At 40.4% G+C, this 27,813-nt stretch overlaps 1 protein-coding gene across 2 annotated transcripts in view; it reads right to left on the bottom strand.

The window, feature by feature from the left end:
• STK3 (serine/threonine kinase 3) overlaps nt 1–27,813 on the bottom strand; it is a 165,278-nt gene that overhangs the window by 45,651 nt on the left and 91,814 nt on the right. For both annotated transcript variants that reach the window (XM_020785274.3, XM_072999173.2), the window contains exon 10: nt 13,430–13,605. In XM_020785274.3, the coding sequence (XP_020640933.1) occupies nt 13,430–13,605 (176 nt within the window). The remainder of the gene's footprint in view (nt 1–13,429; nt 13,606–27,813) is intronic.

The following is a 27,813-nucleotide window of genomic DNA, read 5'->3' on the forward strand; positions in this document are numbered from 1 at the left end:
TTTAAATGCAGTGTAACATGAACACTGTTGCTATATCCCGTCAAGTCACCTCCGACTCATGGCGATTCTATGAATGAGAGAGTCCCAAAATGTCCTATCCTGCCCCTGCTCAGCTTTTGCAGACGCAAGCCCATGGTCTACATCAGTGGTTCTTAACCTTGGGTTACTCAGGTGTATTTGAACTGCAGTTCCCAGAAACCCCAGCCAGCACAGCTGGTGATGAAGGCTTCTGGGAGTTGCAGTCCAAAAACACTTGAATAACCCAAGGTTAAGAACCACTGATCTACATGAACACAGCCTCATGTAAAACAGCTTCTCTTATGACTAAAAATCTGCCACCTTGACCTTACGAGAAATGGCTCACCATTCACGGGCTTTATACACAACTATTTTATTCAGTCTCAACCACTTTGGGCCTTCAAAATCAATGACTAAGAGATGGATGATGAGCTATAACAGACCCATTTCACAAACAGGTCATGCCTCAGAGGTAAGCTTTTAAGTATTCTGAACTGGCCACAATTATCAAATATTTCCTAGCAACACTACAATTAAAGCTCAAATGCTTCCTTGCAATCTGGATTTGGAACCTTCTAGTGAATCTTAAGCAAGCTCATTCAAAATAGCTGAAGGGCAGAGGAGGGCAAAGTGTGTGGCCCTCCAGATGTTGTTGGACTGCAATGCCCATCAGCCCTAGTCAGCACAGACAATAATGAGGAATGGTGGGAACTATAATCCAAAAACATCTAGAAGGCTGTACTTTGCCCACTTCTGCTGTCAGAGTGTTTATGCACGCAAGCATGGAAGAAAGATCCCACTCTAAGCAAAGAACTTCACAAAGTGCCTCATGACATTTGGATCACCAAACTAACTCGGTGTGAGCTGATAGAACAACTGTCAGGTAGATACACAGTTGGTTACAGAATTGTACTCAAAGAGTGCTTATCAGTGGCTACTTCTCAAACTGGGAGGAGGCAACAAATGGGGTACCACAAGGCTAAATCCTGGACCAGGTTCTCGTCAACATTTTCATTAATAACTTGGATGATGGGGTGGAGGGAAATTTGTGGATGATAATAGAAGTGGGTGGAATAGCTAATACCTTGGAAGACACCAACAACATTCAAAAAGATCTTGATACGCTTGCGCACTAGGCTGAAAACAACAGAACGAAATTTAACAGTGATAACTGCAAAGTTCTACAACTAGGGAAAAACACCCAAATGCACAATTACAAGACGGGCAGTACTTGGCTCAGTAATACTACAAATGAGAAGGATCTTAGAAATGTTGTAGATCACAAGCTGAATATGAGCCAACAGTGTGAAAAAGGCAAACAATGTTTTAGGCTTCATTAACCAGTGCCCTCTATTTGGCACTGGTTAGGACTCATCTTCCATTCTGGACATGACACTTTTAGAAAGATGCCAACAAACTGGAACAAGTCCAGAGGAGGGCAACAGAAATGATCAGGGAACTGGAAACCAAGCCCTATGAGGAAAGACTGTTCTCTGTGCTTGTGTTTTGTCTTAAATTTCAAAAGGAACACTACTTGACGGGCAGCCAAGCTGGCACTTTCAATACAGTGAATGGTTTTGTTTTTTGTTATTTTAATAACTCAGCTGAATACTTCAATTAAAAAAAGATAAACCTATCCCTACATAATTTCCCACATCTAATTAGTGGCTGATATCCCTCCCTCCAAATTTTGCAGGGGACAAGCCTGTAAGGATAGATAGGTAGATAAAAAAGACAAATAGATGTAACAGATAAATAGCTGATATATCCCTATGAAAACAGGACAAAACAACATATGAATTTGTCATGTCAATTAAGATGGCAGTTCTTAATCTGCCGAGCCAGTGAAAACTTAGAACTAGCACTCTGTTCTCTTCTGCTCCTGTTCCTATGGCAACAGCTCTTTAAATCACAGAAAACAGGTCAGATTTTTAGAACTACCCACAGCTTTCTCCACTAGTTTTATACTAACCAACCTGTTTAAGATCATCAGAGGACTGTTGCCATAGCAGCTGCTGGAAACAGTGTAAAAGAGAGCACCATTATGTTTTAAAGGCACTGCAGAGAGAAGCAGCTGCTTACATTATCTGTCACTCCCCCACATCAACCTTCCCACCATCCCCTTTTCTAATATCATCTGTAAATGCTTTAGCCTCTTAAAAATTTCCCACACTCACCTATATTTCAGCATCATTAACACTCAGTAATTGTAAGTTGTCTGTCTAATTTGTTAAGAAAGATGCAAAAATAAAACAAAACAAAACAAAACAAAAAACCAAAACAAAAACAAAAAAGCTTTCCAGTTCTTAAAACAAGCAGCTCCAAACTAGTTTTGGACAATTCACACCATCACACAAACCGGGCAAAATTAATCACTTTATTCAAATAAGTGGCAGTTCTTTTACACAAATGATCAATTTTGATGATGCAAGACCCCCAGTGGAGCATCAGTATATTCTTCAACGCAGAGGAGAGAAATGTTACAGCTCCTCATCCTCAAGTATGAAGATGAGACAAGTAAGAATTTACTTTAACATGTGAATTAGAAGAGCCGAACACCTTCAAATACCAGTTGTAGTAAAAATAACAGATATACTCTTGCAACGCTGGGGGCATACCCTGAGGATAGCTTTTCATTTTCTACCAGGCTTTCTTTTACTCACCATTTTGGGGCTTACCAGATTTTAGAGACTTTAGTGATTCCAGGCAAACTTCACATGGGGCTGAGAGAAGATGTGTGGGGAGATCAAGTGTCTCAAGCTATCTGAGAGGAGGATGGGGATACAACATTGGTTGAAGAGAGGAAATTTATATTAAAAAGGATAGGAGGGGGAAAGGCTACCTGTGGCAATAGCTGCCAACAGACCAACAGTTTTATAAAGGCTTTTGGGATGGGGTGAGGAGCTTCATTGTAGGCAATCTCTCCTGACTCTGTTTTGGCACTCATGAGAGTAATACCTGAGATCACTGCCCATGCCACGTCTGCCACTGCAGAGTGGCAAAATGGGAATGGGCAGATGTTTCAGTACACCCAATCCTCTGCTATATCTGTCAAACTGTATCCCTTTCACCCACATGTTGAAAAGTTCTACAGTGGCAAAAAATGAAGCCAATACACTACTTCAGCACATAATTTCACTACTCTGGGAAACACAGATGTATATCCATCATCCATCCGCTATGGAGAAAAAAACTCTTCACATCTTTGGTGTAGTCACAAACACTTCAGACGTCCCCTTAACTTAGAAGGTTACTGAGTTATGGACACAAGCTATGGTAATATGAATAATTAGTTACCAAGGCAACAAGGACAAATATAACTATGCTGCTTCATCTCACTATTCTCACCATTTTCTTTTATTCATGATAGTTCTCAGACTGTTCATCTCTTATGCAACTAACCAGCTGTAGAAGAAGGCTGCTACCAGCCTTCACAATCCTACTGTTTCTTGAAATAGAATAAACAGATTGCAAAAACCAGTCAGTTTGACTTTTCTCAAAGGCCTTCTTTTGGCAATAGAACAAACATTTCTGAACTCTGTCCTGGTCTTTAAATAAGTCAGGAAATGAATAAGAAGAAATATTACAGAATGATTGATCATAAATTACTTTTTTTCAAATTATTCTGACATACACCTATCATTAATAGTTGGTGATGTGTGAATCCTCCAAAATCCAAGTAACAGCTTGCTGGGTAGCACTTACCCGATTCTCATTCCCAATCCCTTCTTTTAGCTTCTTGCACCACAGAGTTCTGGGACAAAATGCTAAACTACATATTAATGCTATGTGTACAAACCTCAGGGTCAGGTGCTTCTAATCCATAAATTCAGAGGATTCTAATTTTGCTTTTTAAAACTAACCAGGAACATTCTATTGTATCTGAATTTAGGAAAACAATAGTTGGTTCAAAGAAGTCAAATCCATTATTCTATTACACAATTGGTTGTCACGTTTAAATGTTGTAAGTCAATTAAACATTAGCCATGCAATAATTTTAGAGCACTTACTATGATTTAACCTAATTGCTATTGTAGAAGCATATTAAAGAATTATGAATGCACCAAAATTCCCTCTAATTTTCAGCCCTGATGGGCAGGACTCTGCCCCTTGTGCGTATGTTGCCACCCCTGGGCGGGCTTCTGTTGCAACTGGAAGCAAAGGGACTGAAAACTACTGCTGCGGGTGTGTGGAGGAGAAGTTACCCTGTACGCACGGGGCGGCCTCACATGTGTGCAGGCACATATCTTAGAGGAAACCTTGGACTGTATTTACAGATGCCTTTTTAAAAATTTTTTTGAAGGTAACAACAATGTGACTTAAATGACTGTAATGGGGATCCATGTTATATACAGTGGTGCCCCGCATAGCGACGTTAATCCGTTCCAGGATTAACGTCGCTATACGAAACCATCACTAAACGGAAAGAAAACCCCCATAGGAACGAATTAAACCCTGTTTAATTCGTTCCTATGGGGCAAAACTCACAGTTCAGCGAGGATCCTCCATGGGGCGGCCATTTTCGCCGCCTCGGTAAGCGAGGAATCCGTCCAGAAAACAGCGGGCAGCCATTTTGGAACCGCCGATCAGCTGGCATTTCCCCCCAGCTGGCCATTTCAGAAGTAGCCTCCGGAGGAAGAGGAGGAAGAGGAGGAGGTGAAGCGGAAGACGGGGAGCCAGGTGCCCGGCCCTTTCCCTTCCCCTGCCGCCGCCCCCACCCTGGGAGGAACAAGCCGGCCGGCTGCCGGCTTGAAGAAGAAGAGGAGGAGGTGAAGGGGGAGGCGCAGCCAGGCGCCCGGCCACGCCAGGGCCCTTTCTCTTCCCCCTTCCCCCTCCACGGCCCAGGAAGGAACAAGCCGGCCGGCTGCTGGCTTAAAGAAGAGGAGGAGGAGGTGAAGGGGGAGGCAGAACCAGGCGCCTGGCCGCGCCAGGGCTCTTTCTCTTCCCCTTCCCCCTCCACGGCCCGGGAGGAGCGAGCCGGCCGAAGCGCCGCTCGCCGCTGGCCTTCGGATGAGCCGCCTCCTCCTCCTCGGAAGAAGAGGGCTCCTCTGCGGTCCTTCTCAAGCTCCCACCTGCATTTTCCCCCAGCTGACTGGTGGGAGCTTGAGAAGAACCGCAGGGGAGCCCTCCCCTGCAGTCCTTCTGATGCCCCCGCCGGTCAGCTGGGGGAAAATGATGCCTATGGGGAAAAATCGCTTTGCGATCACAACATTGTAACATCGTAATGCGATCGCTTTTTCAATCGCAAAATCCGTATCGGTATGCGGATTCGTCGTTAAACGGGGCGCCCATTAAGCGAGGCACCACTGTATGTTCAATGTCCAATGCTAAACAATTGGGATACAAGATCTATTTGGATGAAAGTAAGCAAAGGCAAGAATCTTTTAATTGGTAGAAATGCATAATATGCTTGCCTTTTCTATTTTTCCTAGTTATTTTATCCAGGAGATAGGGAGAAACACTTCACTGAATGGATAGAATGCAGTTTGAACAATTGAATCAATCAGGCCCAATGAGGCCCTTAATACAAGTCCCTCTAAATTAAATCCGTTCTTAATACTCATTAGCAATTAGGAAAAGTTTATTTTTTTCAAACAATACATTCAGATTTCTTTTCCTAAGCAATAAAGAGAAAATTAGTAATTGTATTAAAACTGCTCCTTCAGTCACATTGAGATTCTTAAATGATATATGAAAGCCAAAGCAAAAACTGCAACACATATTCTAAGCCGAAAATCAGGCAAATGAAGTGTGATTTCACACACCACAGACAGAAGCTTGATAAGTTAGAATTTAAGAATAAGTAATTACATTTGCAAGGGCCCCCAAAGCTGTTAGCTACTAGCATATTTAGGGGACGTGGTGGCGCTGTGGGTTAAACCGCTGAAGCCTCTGTGCTGCAAGGTCAGAAGACCAGCAGTCATAAGATCGAATCCACGCGACGGAGTGAGCCCCCGTCGCTTGTCCCAGCTCCCGCCAACCTAGCAGTTCGAAAACATGCAGAAATGCAAAATTGCGAGTAGATAGATAGGTACCACCTCGGTCAGAAGGTAAACGGCGTTCCATGTCTAGTCACGCTGGCCACGTGACCACAGAGGATTGTCTGAGGACAAATGCTAGCTCTATGGGTTGGAAACAGAGATGAGCACCAGCGCCTAAAGTCGGACACGACTGGACGAAACTGTCAAGGGGAACCTTTTTACTAGTATATTTACACATTTTAAAGCAATTCTTTATTGACCTAGTTCTCTTAACTAAAGTAACACTTTTAATTGTTTTTAAGATGCTAATGTTAAAACCTATTGGTTTGTGGTGCAAACTATCCCATCGAACTCACTGTTCCTTTGGTAGCACACAGAGTATGGAGCAGCAGCACCATTTGTCTTTCACAGTGGGGTCTTGACTTGAGAACTTAATCCGTATTGGAAGGCGGTTCTCAAGTCAAAAAGTCTGTAAGTCAAGTCTCCATTGACCTACAGTGCATTGAAAACCGATTAATCCCGTAACAGGCCGTTTTTGTTCCATTTTGGTTTTTTTCTGGTCTGCAAGTCAAATCTCAGTCTGCAAGTCAAACCTAAATTTTGCGGCCAGAGAAGTCTGTAACTCAAAAAGTCTGTAAGTCAAGCCGTCTGTAAGTCAAGGGTCCACTGTAATAAGGCACAAATTAAGACAAACTGGGAATAATGTCACTGGCAGCTGCGGACTGCTTGTAAATAAACTGTCGCTGTTTTGTTTTGGGTATGCATGCTCTTGTTTCATTGTGCGCATGTTGTGCACGATCTGAAACTGATCCACGGACACCTTAATTACTGAAAATCTGCCATTGCTGGTAACATCATTTCCGCTACACTGGCTTAGCTACACAACAGGTCTGTTGTTCTTACAGAAATGACAATGAAAGTTTCATATTTGTATATACTGCTACATAGATGAGAAAAAAACTCTTGTCACCTGTTGACAGTATTGTTTGGTATCTTATAGACAGCTTTTGGTAGACGAGTGAGTTTTTTATACAAATTGTAATAACTTCTGAACAAATTTATAAGCACAATATCACAAAAAACTCTATAAGCACTAGGGATATTTTAATCTCCTAAAATGAAATAATGTCTTCCTTAGATGCTATTTTCCCTACTTAGTTTTAAATAAATAAAGAATGGAAACATTTTAAATTCTTATTTGCTTTTTTTAAAGTATTTTTTTCTATTTAGAGGCTCCAAGCTGTAGCTTACTTAGCCTGTTCAATAAATCCAGGACTGCATATATAGTTACAAAAAGTGTAACTATAATCCAAAAGTAACTAATAAGTTACACTTGCATTGCAAAAAGAAGAACTCTCTCCTTTTTAAGAACAATCATAATGCAACAGAATTACAATTTTGTTATTGAGCAAAATAATTACAAAAATACACAGTTATTTCTATTACTTCGAAGTTATCATCGCTTGCTGGACGGCAAACAACATCTGCAGCTACACACTGTATTATGTTTATCCTCTTTAAAAAGTAAAACAATATTTTTAAAAGTAAATATGGTATTTTTGAATAGGACTGACAATATGAGGGGGCACTGATAAGTACTGAGCCTTTTCCAGAAAAAAATTGAGCTACGAAGCTATAAATTGCCGGGTGTATTGGCCAATTTGTCTGTATTCAATGGTGCAAAAATCAACTACCTATGATTTTAACTTATCTTTCGTGTTCAGGTCTAAAGTGAACATGCTAACAACTCCAGAAAAGTTCAATGTGGAAAACCATAGGACCATAATCAAGTTCCTATTTCTCCAAGGGAAAGGTGCAAAGCAGATCCATGATGAAATGTCACAAACTATGGGTGACAGTGGCCCTTCATATGCAACATTTAAACATTGGGTTGTCAATTTTAAAACTGGCCATTTTGGTGTTGAAAGTGAAAAACCCAGTGGAAAGCCTGTTTCTGTCTCTGTTACTGCAAATGTGAAAGCCATCCATGACATGATCATGGAGGACTGCCGAATATCAGCCAAAAGTATTGCTATATATTTGAGAATATCACGTGAGAGAGTTGATGCCATTATCCACAATGACTTGGAAATGAGAAAGCTGGCAGCACAGTGGATCCCCAAACTTTTGACAACCGAAGAAAAGAGGAAACGTGTGGAGTCATCGGTGGCTGTTTTGGAACTTTTTGCAAGAAATGAGTCAGATTTCCTGGGCAAACTGGTAAATGGTGATGAAAGATGTATCTACTGTTATGATCCTGAGACAAAGGAACAGTCTAAGGAATGGAGGCACAGTGGTTCCCCCAGGCCAAAGAAGTTCTGAGTGCAAAGGTCGGTGCAGAAGCAAATGGCAACAGTTTTTGGGAATAAGAAGGAAGTTCAGCTGGTGGACTACCTCCAATAGGATTCAACCATCAATGCAAAATATTACTGTGCTTTATTGATGAAGTTGAGGCAAAACATCAAAGAAAAATGTCGAGGAAAGCTCTCCAAAGGTGTCATCCTGTTACATGACAACGCCTCATCACAAACTGCAGGTGAAACAATGGAAAAACTGATGACCTTAGGCTTTCAAGTGATGTCCCATCCACCCTACAGTGGTACCTCGCTAGACAACGACCTCCTAAAATGATGAATCCGCATGACGATGAGGTTTTGCGATTGCTATAGTGATTCACAAAACATTGATTCCAGTGGGGGATTTTCGCTGGATGATGATTTGATCTGTGTTTCAAGGACCATTTGTTCGCAAGAAGACGATTTCTACAGCTAATCAGCGGCTCCGCAAAATGGCTTCCCTGTGCTTTCAGGACCCATGCTACACAGGACAGCCATTTTAACAGCTGATCAGTGCTATGGGCGATCTTTGCTGGACCACGACTACACATTAAATGGGTTTCAATGCATTCCAATGGGGAAACGCTTTTCGCATGACGATTATTTCACTAAACAGCGATTTCTGTGGAACGGATTATCATTGTCATGCAGGGCACCACTGTAATCTCCCGACCTGGCTCCTTCTGACTATTACCTGGTCCCCAAACTCAAAAAACACCTAAAGGAACAACGATTTGGGAGTGTTCTGGAGGCAACTAATGCTGCAAATGAGTGGTTACACCAGCAGTCAGAAGAATTTTATTTGCAGGGACTTAAGAAGCTGCAGGACAGATGTTGCAAGTGCATTGACTTCCTGGGGAAATATGTAGAAGAGTGTGGCAGTTACAGCTTCCTAGCTCAATGTTTTCTGGGAAAGGCTCAATACTTATCAGCACCCCCATATAGATCTGCTAATGTTATATTGCCTTCATAAAAATTCATGGTGCAACCACACTTTGGATGAAATTGTGTTGCTTAGTGTACTAAGCCCCACTAGAATAGGCCATGTGATTTAGGGGGCTTTCAATTGGCAAGAAGCAATATCAGGCCACTGCTGCTAGGGCTGAGACCAACTTGGCAATCCAGCAATGATTTTTTTTTAATATTAAAAGCCCTCCTTCTTGTTCTGAGAGTCCCAAAGACCTTTCCAGGTCTAAGGGGAGATCTAGGGAGCCTCAGAAACAGAAACAGGGTGATAGGAAGCTTCACATTAAAATTAATTAATTCTGGCGACCCAATCTGGTTTAAGTTGACAGAAGTACATTTTATCTACTGTCTCCAACTCTGAACACTTCTTTCTCAAAAAAGGATACTGTAGAGTTGGAAAAGTACAAAAAAGTGCAGCTGATATCAGGGGCTTGGAATTTTGTGGGCTTGTTATTTTAAACAAAATGCAGTTACATAAGAGGCTGGTAAAATTATCATAGTGTAGGAAGTGAAGAGAGAGAAGTTTTTCTCCCACTTTCGTATGATGGGGTCATCGCCTTAAACTAAGTAGCAGGAAGATTCAGGAGAAACAAAACAATTGCTTGTTTATTGTTATTATTACATGCACATTTATTTATGGAATTTATTCTTACAAGGATGTGGTGATCAGCTTACAAGCCACTAGCCAGTGTGGCATTAGATGGAGATTAAACAAATGTGTGGAAGGTAATTCCTAACAACTAACTTCCAGAATGGTAGCCCTGAGGTAAATTCAGACTTACTGAAAAGCACCTTCTTCTCACTTGTGATGTAGACACACTAATGTTGATACATGTTAATATACCACACTACTATACCAGTGCTTGCATTTTTTTTCACCATCTTCTGGACTAGAAATTACATGAAACTCATTTAATATTTTCAGAGTCTGCTTTAAAAGTTATTAACTGTATTACATTACAATTTTAACTTAATGAGAGAGAGATCTTCGTCTGCATGGTAAATGGAACTTGTTCATTTTTCTCATTATAAGAGTACAACTTCACTAAATGGTGAAGGAAAAAAATCAGGTGAATCAAGGATTCACTCCTGCTGTGCCTCATTCTGCTTCCTCATGTTCGCAAGGTAGATGGGCAGTGTATTGTGTACATACAGGCCAACAACTCAGAGTAATAATATTTTCTTTTTCTGAGATACCAAAAGTACCTATTTTTGTTATATTTGGGGAATGGGAAAGTAAAGACCACTGTTATAAAGGTACAGTGGGGTCTCTACTTAAGAACTTAATCCGTATTGGAAGGCGGTTCTCAAGTGGAAAAGTTCTTATGCAGAATCTGCATTTCCCATAGGAATGCATTGAAAACCATTTAATCTGTATCTGCTCTTTTCCGTCCATAGAAACTAATGGGAAGCTGCTATTCCACCTTCTACCACTAGAGGGGGATATTTTTTCTTTTTTTTTCCCCTTAGGTCAGGGAACAGTGTTAAAAGCACTTCTGACGAAGCTAATTTTGAAGCAATGGACTGAAAACCAATTAATCTGTTCTGGCTGTTTTTTTGTTATGTAGAGGTGCGTTCGTACATTGAAGCATTAGTTCCCATAGGAACTAATGCAAAGCTGGTTAATACCACTACCACTATTAATTAAAGCTGGTTAATACCACTACCACAATTCTCTACCACTAGGGGGAGAACTTTTTTTAACTTAAGATGACCTAAGGTTAAAAAAAGAGCAGGAAAGTTTTTTTTTCCTGTTCTTATCTTGGATTTTTGTTCTCAAGTAGAAGCAAAATTCAGCAAATGGAGCTGTTCTTAAGTGGAATTGTTCTTAAGTAGGGACGTTCTTAAGTAGAGACCCCACTGTAACAATAATAGTAATTAATTTCCAGCCCTATAACAGCAGCTGTTATTCAATGTTTCTTAAAAGCAGTTTTCCAAGTGCTCAACTATATCACAATAATAAATAGGCAAAAGCATCTCCAGCCAACTATGGTCCTAAAAGCAACAAAAGAGTATAGCAGGCCTTGCCTGATTTCTTTTCGCTTATGTACTACATTCATGGACCAATACGCTGGATCATTTCATTGCATAGAGCTCATGCTTGCCATTAGTCAACCCAGGTGGAATTGTAACAAACCCACTGATGTGCGGGGTTGGGCATAGTATACTGACGTCTGTATCAGACTGGCATTAATTAATTTTTTTATCTAGATGGAAACAGTGACCTTATCCTAAAATCAGATTAGATGATGGCTCGTTTTTGGAATTTAAATTGCTAGCACATTTCTTTAAGAACACACAAAGTTAATAAATCTTGGTTTCTTTCACTAATAAAATCCTTAACTAGACACCATTAAGCCAAACTTCAACAAAAGGGGCAGAGCAGTGTTCTTTACCAATGAAAGCAATCCATTATTCATAATATGTATGAATTATTTAAGGACTGTACATCAGCAATCTAAAACATTTATATCAATTTTACAAAAGTATGAAATTCATGCTCCACAGTGATTTATTCTTCAGGCTTCTGACCAACTGTACACACTACCTTTTTGAAAGCCTTTTAATTCAAAAAATAAACCTAGATTCAAACATTCTTCAGGACAGTATGTAAAATTTTCTTCAGACTACACTGTTCAAAAAAAACAACACCAACTTACAATCTGGTCCTATACTAGAAGAACTCAAGAGTGTAATAATGAAAAAAAAATTACCTGTCTTGAGTTCTTTTCTAGGAGAAACGTGGGATAGAAATCAGTCAACCAATAAGACATTTGAAGAAGTCTGTAGTATTTTTATGTATGAGGGCTGTGAAAAAAACTAAAAATACATGGTCTCCTGAACGGCAATATCTCTAACGACAGGACAAGCTCCCTAAAAATAGCAGGATACAAAGTACAGAATAAAATATAAAAAATAACCTTATTTTTTTGGAATCTCACACACTGCCCCAAAACGAGACAGGGGAGCAAGCAAGAGACCACATAGATTGTATGAATCCTGGTCACTGCTTCTTGCATTTTGTACTTTTAGGGAAGTGGTTGCTGATTATGTGTGTTAATGCATGACTGTTATAGAAAGGTTGGTGTATTCAGCTCAGATTTGGGTAGTACAGTATTGAATAATGTTTGATACTGTTGATTTTGAACTGAATTAAAAATGTAAGCATTCAATGTTCCCTCTAATGTTTAACCTTCACGCATCCAATTCCTCCCCTGCACGAGGTTCCGTCACAACCAGAACCAAAGGGGCTGAAAACTATTGCTATCTGTGCACGGAAGGAGGAGGGAGGCTACATGGAGGGAGGTAGAGTTGCACAGGTGCACACCTTCAAGGAAACCTTGATAGCACTGTATTAATATTAATTAGTATTAATAACATGTTTGAATTGTTCGCAATAGACTTTTTTTGCATTTGTATTGCTGTTTCTGCATTGTAAGCTTCTTAGGGCACACTGTGTAGAAAACGGTCATATACATTAAATGGGATGATGATACAATGATGATGGATGCAATCAATGACTTGTGCCAGTCTACATACTGTTTCCTATTTAGTCTATAGGTAAAAAAAAACTTCTTTCCCAATACATGACGTACTGCACCAGTAACAAGTACTGCAGCTACACAAATACACATAACACAGACCACCTGTATATGGCTCACAATTCTAAAAATATATATGTATGGCATGTTTCATGTTTAAGAGCATCAGACTCTCTCCCAAATAAATACTGGATCAGACATAGAAAACCAAAGGGAGTTAGCAAACTGATGTCATGACTATGTTGTTGTTTAGTCATTTAGACGTGTCCGACTCTTCATGACCCCATGGACCAGAGCACGCCAGGCCGTCCTGTCTTCCACATCATGACTATAATATGATATAATTTCCAAAAAATACCAAACACTCAGAAACTCCCAAAGACAAGAAAAAACTGGAGGGAAAGGGCCCCAAACCACAGGCTTGATTTAGCAATTCACTTGGGAAAATTCTGTTTTGGTGGAGAGCACTTTAAAGCATGCTGGAGTAAATATAAATACTTATGTTTCTCACACTGACAAATAACACAGAGAGAATTCTAAAACAGAATGCAAAGACATTTAAAAAGCAAACTGCAGAAGTACTTACAAAATCAAAATCACCATCCTGAGGAACCTTCCAGTTATCAGGGAAGACGTTCTTCGATATGTGGTAGGATTCATGCATATTTTGATTGCAGTTTTCATGGCTTTTATTCTTGGAATCTTGTTTATCAAAATAATCCATAAAGGAAGGTCGCTGCGCCTGGGGTGATGTAGCATTTCCTAATTTAAAAATCAGAAAGTGGTAGCTATCATTAACCATCTAACAAAACATCCATGGTTGCATCCTAGCTATCAGGCTAACACAGTCAACAGGACAAACAAGCAGAAGGCATAATCAGAATGGAAAACACATGCTGAAACATTGTTGTGATCAGATGAAGTAATACATATGTCAGTAATTCAGGACAAATCACTACTACACTTTTAAATGTACTGTATGCATAGCGTAACCTGCTAATGAAACTCTGGAAACAATAAAATTTTACGAAGCTGCTATACTGTTTTCTACAGCAAATACTATCTTCATCACAAAATTACAATGTACATTACATTATACCTCTTTTTTTTTTAGTCATAGTTTCTCTCAATGAATTCTAGGTACTGTGGCTGCTATATGGGACTGCTTAGATTTCTCTGTGAGACATCCTTAATCCAAAGATTTATCTCAAAACAACAGTTTTCAGTATCACACAAGAAAAGAAATGACAATTCACAGGTAATTACACTTTGGAAAGATTATTACTTTCTTTCGCAAAACAAGAGAAAAATGGGAAAGAGAAATGTGTCAGTTTGTGGCGTAGAAATGTCCAATGTTACAGAAATAATTAATCTTTTGCAGAATAATTCTAACGTATTTCAAAGGCTTCCCCCCCCCTTTATTTGTGTCAGAAGGTGTGCAGTTTCCTGCTTTTCTCTGCATTTGCAAAGGATTGTATTGGTACAACACCCCAATTTTTTTCCTAGGTGCACTCTGTGGCCTATAAAGTGCCTTCCAAGTAATCCAGTTCTTTCTTTCTTTCTTTTTCTTTCTTCCACATGCTGCTCTGCTATTTCTTCAGGATTCACACATGTTCTGAAAATCTTCTTTCTTGATTTTAACCTGAGATGAGCCACTATATTTTTCTGAATGTCATTGAGTAAAACACTTACTAAGTAATAGATTTTATTCATAGGGCTTGGCTTCAGGCATCCAGTGATCATTCTAAAGCTTTCACAGAGTGCTACGTCTACCTGTTTTGTACGGGCTGAACTATAACTCTGTAGAGGTTTTCATCTACAGAGAAGCACAGGGCCAGGCTGAAGTTCTTCATTTTTGTGCTGTGTGCCCCAACTGGTTCCTGTTAATACTGCTCCTTGTGGAGACCTTTTGCTTTGAATCTTGGCAGTGTCTCTTACAGTCAGCATAAGATCCAAAGTAACACCTCAGTATTTAGGACAAGACAATTCTCTAGTTGGATACTCTTCCAGGTAATTTGACTTTCCAAGATGCCTGCCTGCTTCTCAGATGGAAGGCACATATTTGATTCTTAATATGTCTTGGTTTAAAATGATTTCTGTTATAATATTTGCCAGGTTTTTCTAATGTATCTGTTAGAAAATGTTCTGCCATCAGAAAGCGGTTCAACTGAGCAGCAAGTGCAAGATTGTCAGGACAAATAAATTAGTGGTGCCTCGAAGTGGTTGATTGTTGGTGTACATACTGTGAAACAAAGTAAGTCAATACGTTGCCTCCCAGCAGACCATTCTTATGATGCTTCCATTCTGCTGCATTGTCCTTGAAAGTTAATGAAAAATCTGCGATTTTACAAAATGGTTGCCATTATGTTAGTCAGCTTATAATTCTTCATTATAGAATTTTTGCAGTAGTACTTGATGATGTACAGTGTCATATGCAGCCAAGAGGTCGGCTGTGATATTTCTAGTTTCAAACCTATCGTCAATATATTGTGTTAAATGTTATATTTACAGTTTGTTCTGATATAAGGAGTAGTTCTTCTACTACCATTAGATATTTAAGAAAAATTATTTCCATCGCTTAATAAAGATGACAAAGTAGTAAGATTGGTATGAAGTGTTTTGGGTCTGTAGGTTCTTTACCAGCTTTCAAAATAGCAATCATTTGTGCCTTTCTCCAAATGTTCTGGAATCCTGAGAGAGTCAAGGAAATTCTTAAATAAATTAAGGAGCCACTCTTTTGTTACTATGCCAAAATACTTTATTTGTTCTATATAGATTTTATTTACATCTGCTGCCTTGCCATTTTTGCAGTTATAAACAATTTTGTTCAATTGGCTTAAGCTGAATTATCTTGTTAAGGTCACTGGCCTGCAGTTGCTTGTTTCTTTCTAGTTTAAATTTTGATTTCCTATGTTCAGATCTGTCACTCATGAGGAGTTGATAACCTATCTGATTTGCTACATAAAATGTTGCATGAGTAGGGCTCTAGGTTGGGTCGTTATTAAAAGGCTTTAATAATCTCCTAGCCTTTTAACTGCTTCTTGACATATTTGTTTCTTCCATGAGCTTTATCCAATTATCTCTTTTAGTTTCTGAGATGAAAGAAATTAATTGCTGCCCAGCCAAAATGGTTTCTTCCCTCAAGGGATTTTGTTCAAAAAGCGAAAAATAATTATTCTTTTGCATGACTATTTCCATCTAAAATACCGCATCTCCTTCTATGAGCCTGCTTGAGCTTCAAGATCATCAGGGAATGCCTTTCTCTCAGTCCAACCACCCTCACAAGTGGGCTTGGTGAGGCCATGGGAGAGGGCTTTCTCTGTTGCTGCTCCCAGGCTCTGGAACTCCCTTCTACAGGAAGATAGGCTGGCCCCATCTCTGTTGTCCTTCCACAAACAGACAAAGACCTTTCTCTGTAGACAGGCTTTCCCTTAATAACTGGTGGTCTGAGAGGAGTTTTTAAAATTGATTGTTGTGCTCTGTTGTTTTAAATGTGTTTTAGTATTGATTTTATTACCATTTCTAATACAGTGGTGCCCCGCTTGACGATGAAATCGCTTGATGATGAGGTTTTTGTGATCTCTATAGCAATCGCAAAACAATGATTCAATTGGGTTTTTTTGTTTTACAATGATCGGTTCCCTGCTTCGGGAACTAGTTTTTCACATTACGATGATTCAAACAGCTGCTTTTCCGGTTTTCAAATGGCTCCCTGCTGTTTTCCAGAGCTATTTCTGGAAGACAGCGATACAAAATGGCTTGCCCTATGGAGGATCTTTGCTGGACAAGCAGGTATTTCCCCCATTGGAACGCAACTTTTTAAAGGTTTTCAATATTGTCTTTTTAATGATATAAGCCAACTTGGGTTCTTTTTAAGGAGAAATGTGGGAAATAAATAAATAAATAAATAAATAAATAAATAAATAAATAAATAAATAAATGCATACATACATACATACATACATACATTACATACATACATACATACATACATACATACATACATACATACATACATACATACATACATACATACATACATACATACATACATACATGGAGACAGCTGGTTCTGTACCCCTGGATTACTTATTTCATATACCACTGGGTTATATGCTCACTAAAGGTAAAGGTTCCCCTTGACCATTTTTGTCCAGTCGTGTTCGACTCTAGGGGGTGGTGCTCATCCCCGTTTCCAAGCCATAGAGCCAGCGTTTTGTCCGAAGACAATCTTCCTTGGTCACATGACCAGTGCGACTTAGACACGGAACGCTGTTACCCTCCCACCGAGGTGGTCCCTATTTATCTACTTGCATTTGCATGCTTTCGAACCGCTAGGTTGGTGGGAGCTGGGACAAGCGACGGGCGCTCACTCCAACTGCTTGGTCTTCTGACCCTGCAGCACAGGCTTCTGCGGTTTAGCCCACAGCGCCACCACGTCCCAGCTCACTAGCAAATATAAAATCCAGGTTATGGCCACATTTTCATTTTCCACTATTGAAGGAGGGGGAAAGATTGTTATTATGAATGAAGACGAGTTGGGATGTTCCTGTCTGTTTTAACACAGCTTTTCCATTGTTTTCACCAAGAGCTGTGGCAACTGAAGTCTCCAAATTGTAAAATTTATTTATTTATTTTTTGCTCATGAAAATTGTTTGGGGTTTCTGAAGAAAAGGTTCCATTAGATGGTTTGTAAATGGAAGATACCACGCAATTACTTATCTGTACTGTTATTATCTCTATATAATCCTGTTCCATGACAGCAACAAATGGTATCTGGATGACAGGATTGAGTACTATAGTGCTTCCACATTGTCTATGAGGCCTCTCAGCTGCAAGTCTAATGCTAGACATTCTGGGGTGCTGATGGTGACTGTTTCTATGCATTTCTAAAATACAAGGTATATCACAATCATGTCTGTGGAATAGCTGATGCAACTGCTTTTCTTTAGATCAGGTTTCTCCAAACATCCAGCCCACCTTGCCATTTTATCCAGCCTGTTCCCTTCAGCCCATACGCACCTGCGGTGTCTGGGAGGGCAGGGGTGCCTGTCTGTGCAGGCAAGTGTCCATGTGGGCGGGCAGCCGGCTGCGTGTATGCACGAGTGCACAAGTTCCTTCAGCCCTCAAAAATGTGGAAAATATGCAATGCAGCCCTCACGCTCAGAAATTTGGAGACCCCAGCTTTAGATGCTGACAATCCCTCTATGTTGCACAAGTTTATGGTTAGCTTTGACCCTTACAAGGGCCCTTTTATTAGTGCTATCTTGTAGGCTTCAAAATCATATTGTCAAATTCATCCAATAGTATTTGTATCACCTCACACTGAAGCTTCTAGAATAGAAGGATCAGTTGATAGATGCTGTTACCCAGCATCTATGTGTTCACATTCTTCAGGGAGATTCCTTCTGTTTCCCACATTTCAGATACAATAGATGGTTATTTCTGTTGACTGTATGCATACAAAGTTAAAGAATGGCCATATGAACAAAAGCATCTGGTCTTTGTTTACAAGGTAACTTTGGTTTTTCATATGGATGTTATTTTATATAAATGCTTCCACATTTGTAAACAAGGTGGTAAAGGCACCATCTCTTAATTTGTAAAGATTCTTCAGGTTTCATTGCTACCACCTAGAGCTTTTGCATAAAAAAGAATGAAATGTTCTACACAAAGTTGCAAATTCAATCTCTTCCATACATTTTTGGTATTCTCTTGAACATGGGCTGAATGAGCCAAAGGTTTTCCATTGCTGATCTGATGTGTTTATGGGCCATCTAGTCACTTCAGATTTAGATGATGCTTTAAAAAATGAACTCCAAAATGTCCTATCATAAACAGACCTGATCAGGTATTGCAAACTGAAGGATGTTATAATACATCTCATGTTAGGTCCTTCACTTTTCCTAATTCTTTCAAATTTTCCTAGCATTATAATCCTTTCCAGTTAGTCTTGTCTGCTCATGATATACCCAAAGTACAATAGCTTCAGGTGAGCAAAATCATCAGAAAGCTAGACTTCATCAAGGATCTGGATTCCTGGACATATCTACTAAGATGAAACAGTCCTACCTATAATGTGTTCAGTCTCTCCAACAGAATTAGCAGTCACATCAGCAGAAGAGAATTTATCATTCAATCAGTGATGTGAGTGCAGAATTTCTTGAAGAGCAACTAATGGGCTGCAGCAGCAACAGAAGGTGACATTTTATAGACAACAGCACTGACAATCAATCTAATTTTTGTTAGTATTATGCAGAAGAAGGCAAGGCTAAACCAATTCTAGATATTTTATACATTAAAAACAGTATGTTGAGACAATCCCTGATCCAGGAATGTGTTATCCATTTAATTATTTCTTCACAGATTTAAACAAAATAATAGAATGAGGCATTTTATAAAATATGTACTTTAATAATATCTACCAAACAAATAAACCCATCAGAATACTATATAAACACAAAGGAATTCACATGAAAAGTCTCTATGAAGTAAAATAATATCCTACAGGGAACTTCACATATCTTTTTCTTTTATTAAAACCTAACTTAGGTGGAAAGTATTAAAGGAGTCCTACTCTGCAGCAAAATGGATGGTGACGTGTTTTAAAATATAAATCTAGCTTTTAGGCACACTGATAAGGAAAAAGAAATCCAAGCTCAGAACCTGTAAACACAAAGAAAGGCCTCTCAAGCACCAAGTTCAGATGTAAAATGTAAAATCAGTATCCAACTAGTAACTGCTAAAAAAGAACAGCTTCTTTTTTAAACTACTGTAGTTTTAAATCAATTTTTCAACCAGTTTTTTTTAAAAAATGGTAGGAAGATACATTCTACCACAGCGCTCTACAAAACTACATCTCAACAAAGCATTTTACAAGAGACACTACATATATGCAGACATCAGAATTCTCTTAGCCTAAGTATCTACAGCTCTTTCATTTTCCTTCTCAAAGCAAATAGCCAGGAAAGCTACAACCGACCATGGATTTCCATGGTTGTTTGGTGGTTTGTTTTACTACAGCTTCAGAAGAGCGTATGAAACCAAGATGGTTGTATGTCCTGGGTTGTACAAAAAGTGGCAACCATTGCCCACTCTAGGAAGAAAAGAATGAAGGAGCTTTGTTTTAATTGTTTGCATTTTATAACAATAGAGGGGGATGACCAGAAAATGTGTTTGCTTTCTCTTCTACCATGTATACTGAATTTGAAAATCAAATTCAGGTATTTAACAAAATTTACTTAACAAGAATGTTGTAAACATACCTGTCATACACATATTGAAATGCTAATAACGTTTAAGAGTTCAGTACAGTCATCCCACTCCACCCCTAAGCTGGCCCATCAAAAAGGGGAAAGGTTCTAATAATGAAAAACAATAGGTATGTGAAAGGGAACAGGGAAACCAGTCCTCTGCAAGCAAGCACAAATGATTCAAACTCTTTAGTGCCATTGTTGTATTTTTACAACCCGCAGTATTCCAGCACGGAGGAACAGTTTTTTAAAAACTTGAGGGCCCTCAGAGTTCCTGACACCTGAAGTCTGTATTTCACAAGCGGAATAACTGGGTGAAGATATTCAGAGAAGTGTACAGATGCAGATTAATTGCATTATGTTAAGCCTAATAGCAGTAAATGAGGCTCTGTGAATGAGTGAATGGTTGGGGAGTTATGTCCATATTTTAACATCACTGATTTCAAAATGAAAGGAGGTTGCTTTATCAAAACACTCATAGAGTTCATGTGACCTACATAAGTGCTGACCTATTCAGTCAATCTACTGTAGCTGGGACAAAATTTGGATTTCACTCTTATAAAGCACATCAACTAAAGACTCACAAAGTTGTTTTAAACTACTGTATATAGCAGATACCCGAAGACCAGGTGTGATGCTAAGGATACTTCTTGTTTTATGGAGAATAGGAAGAGAATCCTGGGCTTGTGAAGAAATTGTACATTAATTAGCTTGACAAATGTTTCAGGAGCAATCTTACAAATGATTTGGAACACTGCTTTGCTAAGAATAGCTACCAGAAAGAAAAAGCATGCTCCACTAACTTCTTGATATTCATTTCCATTGCTACATTAATACACAGGAGAATGGTACTGACATCACTTGATCTGAGGCTCACAAAATGTAGAAGTTTTACATTAAAGCATAATCTTCATGCTGACTTGCAAAATTCTTTGCAGACTCGCTCATTATTACATTTGCTGGGGAAAGCACTTACTCAAAGAAAACATTTGTTATTTGTTGAGAATCGAAGAGCAATATTCATAGATACAATATTCAAATTTTAAAAAGCAGGACAGATATTGACTGAATATTTACTATTAATGAGCAATGAAATTGCAGCATACTGTCCTTCCGAAGACCAATGAAATGCCTATGGGAACCCCACAAGCAAGATATGAATATACTAACATCGGCCCAATCACATTCTCTAGCAACTGATATTCAGTTGCTGGAAATAATATACAGCTATTACAACTCATAGCCATACTACTGATCTTTTACTTGTCCATTATCATAGTCTGTTAATTACACTGAGATTCAATGTACTGTAGTTGACAGCATGCTGGATCAGGTCTCAAGAGACCTGAATTCAAATCCCTGCTCGGCCATGCAAACTCATTGGAGGGTAGAAATAATAAACTACTCTCTGAGCATCTGATCTTACCTGCCTCAAGAAACCTACCAGAGTTGTCAAAAGTTAGAAGTGACATGCTTTGCACTGTATAGACCTAACTTTGCCATATGCTACTCACTGACTAATAAGCTGATTTCTGTCAATCAAGAGAGCAAGGGAAGCATTTCTTCTTCATTCTTAAATTTGCACAGGTACAGAAGCCTATTACTGTAAGTCAGAGACAACGTACCCTCTAACTTTCAGCTCCGCTGGGCAGGGCTCAACCTCTTACCTGCGCAACTTCGCTTCTGCATGTGTGTGCAACTCTCCCACCCCCTGTCCCCCCCACAGGGTTCCATCATCACCGGAACCTAACACGATCACTGTGAAGAGGGTTGTGTGGAGGCAGAGAGAGGAACATGCACACGCGCACATGCCCAGCATAGAGGGCAGAGACCAGAGAGAAGAACCTAAATTTATTTATTATTTAACCATACACAGGCTGACATCCTGCTGTGTAACATAAACAAAGTCATATGTTTCAGTCCATTCCTTTCAGGTAAATAAAGAGCGCCCACAGTGATTCTTGGGAGTGCATGCACACAACCCTAGGCACACCTAAGAATCATAGTGAGAGCTCTTTATTTACTAGCCAGGAACAGACCAAAAGTTACAATTTAGCTTACACAACAGGATTTCATCCACAGAAAGACATAAAGGCCACAATTCTGTTGTGTAAATTATGCAAAAACTCCTACTTTTAAAGGGAAATTGCTGTAAGATAAGAAGTCTCTTTTCCACTCATAGTTGTGCAACTCAGCATGCAACAGATAATGCCAATGCAGATTCCTTAACTTAAGGCAATTCATCTCTAGAAGTTATGCCTTTTGTGTCATCTCTAGAAGTTATGCCTTTTATGGAAGAGGATTTTGCCACTGGATTGTAATAGTGCATGCTATGCATATAAATTATAATACCATACAAACATACAACTCCTGTTCCAACAAATTCTTGTGGACACTCTTATCCTCCGGTATGACCTCCAAGGAATAGCAGACAAATAATTCAAAGCAATAAAAAAGCACTTCTTCGCTTCTTCTCTTGTGTATACCTGGTAACCCTCATGCACATGCATAATACCTCTAACAGAACTAAATGTGTCATATGTTCATTACATGTTCTTTCTCTTCCCTTCTCTTTGTGTCTTTTCTATCTTTAGCTAAAATCCTGCCTTGATACGGGCTTTTGCCTCAACCCCCCAGAATCTCCAACTTCATTTGCTATCCCTTCTCCAAAAGTCTGCCCTGTTGCCCAGAACAAAGACGAAGTCCACTTCTTGACTTTGTAGTAGGGCTGACTAATCCTATTATGAAAATATTTTGGTCCTGATTCTAAACTGATTGTACTTGCTTGCTGCTACCCTGTCAGTGTGTAGGTTGACCAATAACAGACTACACAACACAAATGTGTTGATTACTGAATCATGCATTCATTTTTGTTCCTTAGAATGATCTCCCCTTTCCCTTCTATTTACAGATTGCAACATCACCTCTACTTTTTCATATTGAAAAATTTAAATGGTAGCCAAGAAGAAGGCTATGTAATGTACAGATGGAGTCACTCAAAACTGCAAAATCGTAAGAAAAGGAGATGAATAAAAATCACAGGGAACTGATTTATGCAAACACTTAGGCATCCTTCAGTCTCGAAAGACTATGGTAACGTGCTCTGTATGGAGGACTTGGAACAGCATCTAGTGTGGCTGAGAAGGCCAATTTGAGAGTGACCATCCCTTTCACACTGAAGACAAATGCAATCTGTCCCCTGTCCAGCTCCCTGATTTTGTTGCCTTCGTGACTCCCTCTTTGCCTCGGCCTGCTAGACAAGGATCTCTTCAAAATGGGAGAGGCCGTGATGCAACGCCTGCATAGTATAAGAGAACCATCAAGTGCATTTAGTTATGTATGTGACTATCCGAACTAAAGGCAGATGCAGTTGTGGAAAAACAAAGGCAATCTGGTCAAATTTTCTGGTAAAGCTCTATAGTCCCACAAAAGGACTCTAATGCAGTGGGGTCTTGACTTAAGAACGGCTTGAGTTAAGAACATTTTGACTTAAGAACCACTCTCATAGGAAAATATTGACTTGACTTACATACTTAGATTTGAGTTAAGAACTGAAAAAAAACCACATGCGAGGCAGGGAAAGTGCAAAATTTGAACTTTCAGTTAACTGTTGGCCAGTGAAAAGGGTGCCTGTCTGCTTCCTCACTCCTCCCAGCGTTTAGAGAGTGGATTGGGAGACAGTCTTCAGACTGCCTGGTACTGCCTGGACTGTATTTTCCCTGCCTTCCCTGAACCTTTCTTGACCTAAGAAAAAAAAAAGAAACAATATATCCCCCTCTAGTGGTCGAAGGCAGAATAGCAGCTTCCCATTAGTTTCTATGGACGGAAAAGAGCAGATACGGATCAAATGGTTTTCAATGCATTCCTATGGGAAATGCAGATTTGACCTGAGAACTTTTTGACTTGAGAACCGCCTTCCAATACGGATTAAGTTCTCAAGTCAAGACCCCACTGTGGTCATCTAGTTTTTCTAACCTCAGTTTTCTATTTTTTCCTTACTGACAGAGTGAAATCCTCAGATTTATTTGGGCACAAAACCTTATTCCTGGGTTGTGGGAGAAATACGTTTTTGTTTTTATTTTTTGTCAAACGGCCCAAGGGCCTCCAAGTATGGGTAACTATAAATGAAAAAAAATAATTACAGGTTACTCGCCTGTAATTGTAGTTCTTTGAGTGGACCTTTGTGAATCACACCTGGATTATCCACACATGCGCGGAGCCTTATCGGATACAGTGGTGCCTAGCTTAACGGGCGCCCCGTTTAACGATGAAATCGCATAGCGATTAACTTTTTGTGATCGCTTTTGCAATCGCTTTGTGATGTTCCCTATGGGGAAAAATCGCTTTGCGATGATCGGTACCCTGTTTCGCTTACCAATCATCGCAAAGCAATGATTTTTTAAACAGCTGATCGGCGGTTCCAAAATGGCCGCTGGGTTTAAAAAAAAATGGTCGCCCACTGTTTTCTGGGACGGATTCCTCGCTTGCCGGGCAGCGAAAATGGCCGTCGTATGAAGGATTTTTGCTTAAAGGTGAGTCTGAAGCCCACAGGAATGCATTGAAGGGGTTTCAATGCATTCCTATGGTCTTTTTAATATCGCATAGCAACAAAATTGCTTTGCAGCCATTTTTGCTGCACCGATTATAATCGCTATGCGAGGCACCACTGTATTTCTAGAGCTTCTGTGGTAGCAAAAACACACATAACTGTAGACCCCCTCCCCCTTAGTACCTTGGCATCAAGACTCTCCCTTCAGTTAGGTCAACCGCGGCATAGAACAGCGACATGGCGTGACAGAAGAAAGGTCGGTTCAGGATGTGTGAATCGCAGAGGTCCACTCAAAGAACTACAATTACAGGTGAGTAACCTGTCCTTCATTGTGGCCTCTGTCAATCACACCCTGGTTGACTAACAAGGAGGTTGTTATGCCAAGGTAGAGGATAGCACAGCACGTCCAAAGGTCACATCAGATTTTTGCCGAACATCCAGTGTGTAATGCTTGATGAATGTGGACGTGTGTTGTGGAAAATGGTGGAAACAGGTAAGAGTCCTGGGCCAACGACCTATGAATGAGTCGCCACGGGAGTGTTTGCCAACTCCTGTGCGGGAACAGTAGTGTTTGCACTTCAAATTTGTCCAGAGGCAAAAAAGTTGATGGTGGGTATACCACCGCATGTGCAGAGGAGGAAAGATGGATTGGTATTGTTCCCATTCGTGAGCTTGGGATTCCTTGCAACTGAGAAGATCTGGCAGATTGTTGTCTTTACCAGCTATGTGTATTGCCATGAGGCAGATATGATGCGACAGACACCATTCCCAGAGATCAACAGCGAGATACAGAAAGCTTGGAGAGTGGGTGCCACCTTGTTTGAGGATATAATACATTGTGATAGTGTTGTCGGTGGTGACTTGGACCATTTTGCTGACAGATGGTTTCTGAAAACCTTGCACACTTTTATTACTGCTAACAGTTCCAGCTCGTTGATATGGAGCATTTTTTCTCTCTCTCTGACCATTGAACATTAATCTTTAAAGACTTGCAGTGAGCACCCAAGCCAGTAAGACTTCCATCGGTGGTGACCAGTATTTGAGGATATGGTTGTTGGAAAGGTCGTTCCATTGTAAGGTTTTGAGTAGAGCACCACCAAGAAAGTTGGGTGGTGAGTTCTGGGGTCACCTATAACAGGGTGTGAGGCAGGTCTGTTAGTGGATTGAAAAGGGCCAGGAACCATACCTGGAGTGACCTCATTTTGAGGCATACGTGTTGGACTACCGATGTCATGGATGCTATAATGCTGAGGACATGTTGAACTGTTAATACAGGTACCAGTGCATGAAGAGGGAAGATGCAAAGCAATGATATCAGTGGTTGTTGTGGGTTTTTTGGGCTCTTTGGCCATGTTCTGAAGGTTGTTCTTCCTAACATTTCCCCAGTCTCTGTGGCTGGCATCTTCAGAGGACAGCACAGGGACTGGCGAAACGTTAAGAAGAACAACCTTCAGAACACAGCCAAAGAGCCCGAAAAACCCACAACAACCATTAGATCCCAGCCGTGAAAGCCTTCGCGAATACAATGATATCAGGTTGAGTCTTTTGTCTGTTGGGAGGAATGCTCAGGTGTGAGTGGGGTCTATGAGTGCTCCTATATACTGGACAACCCCTGTGGGCTGTAACTTGGATTTCTGTATGTTTACAACAAAGTCGAGATTGTGGAGAACGGACAGTGTAAAATGAATGTCCCGTTGTGCTTTGCAACAGGAGCAAGCTACGAGGAGCCTGTCATCAATGCACAGGAAAATGTGGATCTTGTGAAGTCTGAGGTAAGCTGCTAAAAGAGCCATGCATTTAGTAAAGACTCTGGGAGCTGTTGCGAGTCTGAATGGGAATCTTTTGAACTGGTAGGCTTGGAATCCTAGCTGGAAGCGGAGATAGGGCCTGTGAGAGGGATGGATAGATACATGGAAATAGGTGCCCCTTAGGTCTATCACAGCAAACCAGTTGTTTTTTTCAGAGCAGGGGAAGGACAGACTCAAGGGTAACCATATGGAATTTGGTGGTAATGATGTAGCGATTGAGTTATCTGAGGTCTAGGATGGGGCAAAGGCCTCCGTCCTTTTTGGGGGTGGTGAAATGAGAGAGAAAACCTCTGTCTGTTTGGTATACTCTGCTTTTTTGATGCTAGCTGATAGTAAGCCATATGAATCTCTTGAGGATCATGAAGGTAAGACTGTTTCAACATCGATGGTTGCTGTGGATGAGGCTTCTGATGTGGCACTGCTGTTGAACCAAGGACAGCAACCGGTTGATAGTGCTTGGCAGGCTTATCGGTTGAGCACTGATAGGGGCAAATGGCTACCCGATGATAGTGCTGAGCATGGGTCGATGCCACACGTGAAGATATATTGCCAGTCTTGCATTGCCCTTGATAACGCATTGGAGGATGAGGTAGTAGGTCTGTTGGGATGGAGCAGGGAACAGTATCATGTTGCGTTTCGACTCCTTGCATATCGGGAGAAGCAACCAAGGAGGGCTCGCTGGGAAAGCCGGATTGTTGATAACTATCCGTTGAGTATGCGAGCTGATCCACCCGTTTGTCCCATTCTGGTCACTGTGATGGATAAGGTTGATGAGATGGAAGCACTTCTTCATCTGAGGGGGAACCCATGCATATCAGATCACTAGATTCTGGGAGCTGTGGGGAAGTAACCCTCAGGGGTTTCGCCTTCGAAGATTTAGGTTTCTTCAGCAGCAAGTGCTCTTGAGCCGAAGGCACATCTGTGGACGGCGTCTTTTTGTTTTTGATGTCAATGGTTTCGGCATGGAATGTTTGGCTTTGTGACCCTTAGTGGACGATGTTGAAGGGACATCGGAGCAGGATGGCATCTGCTGCCTCTGAAATGGCTTTATTCATGGCCTTAGCTTGTACGGTGGACTTACAGGCCGGCTGAGCCATAGACTTTGTAGGCTGGACGACTGCGAAGAACTCTGCATTTGAAATTCTTACAGTGAGGGCACGAAGAGGTTTGGTGGACCTCACCAAGACTGAAAAGACATTTAGCATAGATGTCAGAAAGGGAGATCTTGTTGTTGCAGCCCACGCAATGTTTAAACAGGCCCACAGCAGCCATGAAAATAAGGGAAAAGGGAAGGGGCGGGTCTTTGGCTGCAAGGCCACAGCAACAAAGAAAAAACTTCTTCTTTTAAAAAAATAGTAAT

Source organism: Pogona vitticeps, chromosome 4 (assembly GCF_051106095.1).
Source record: "Pogona vitticeps strain Pit_001003342236 chromosome 4, PviZW2.1, whole genome shotgun sequence".
Taxonomy (NCBI): Eukaryota; Metazoa; Chordata; class Lepidosauria; order Squamata; family Agamidae; genus Pogona; species Pogona vitticeps.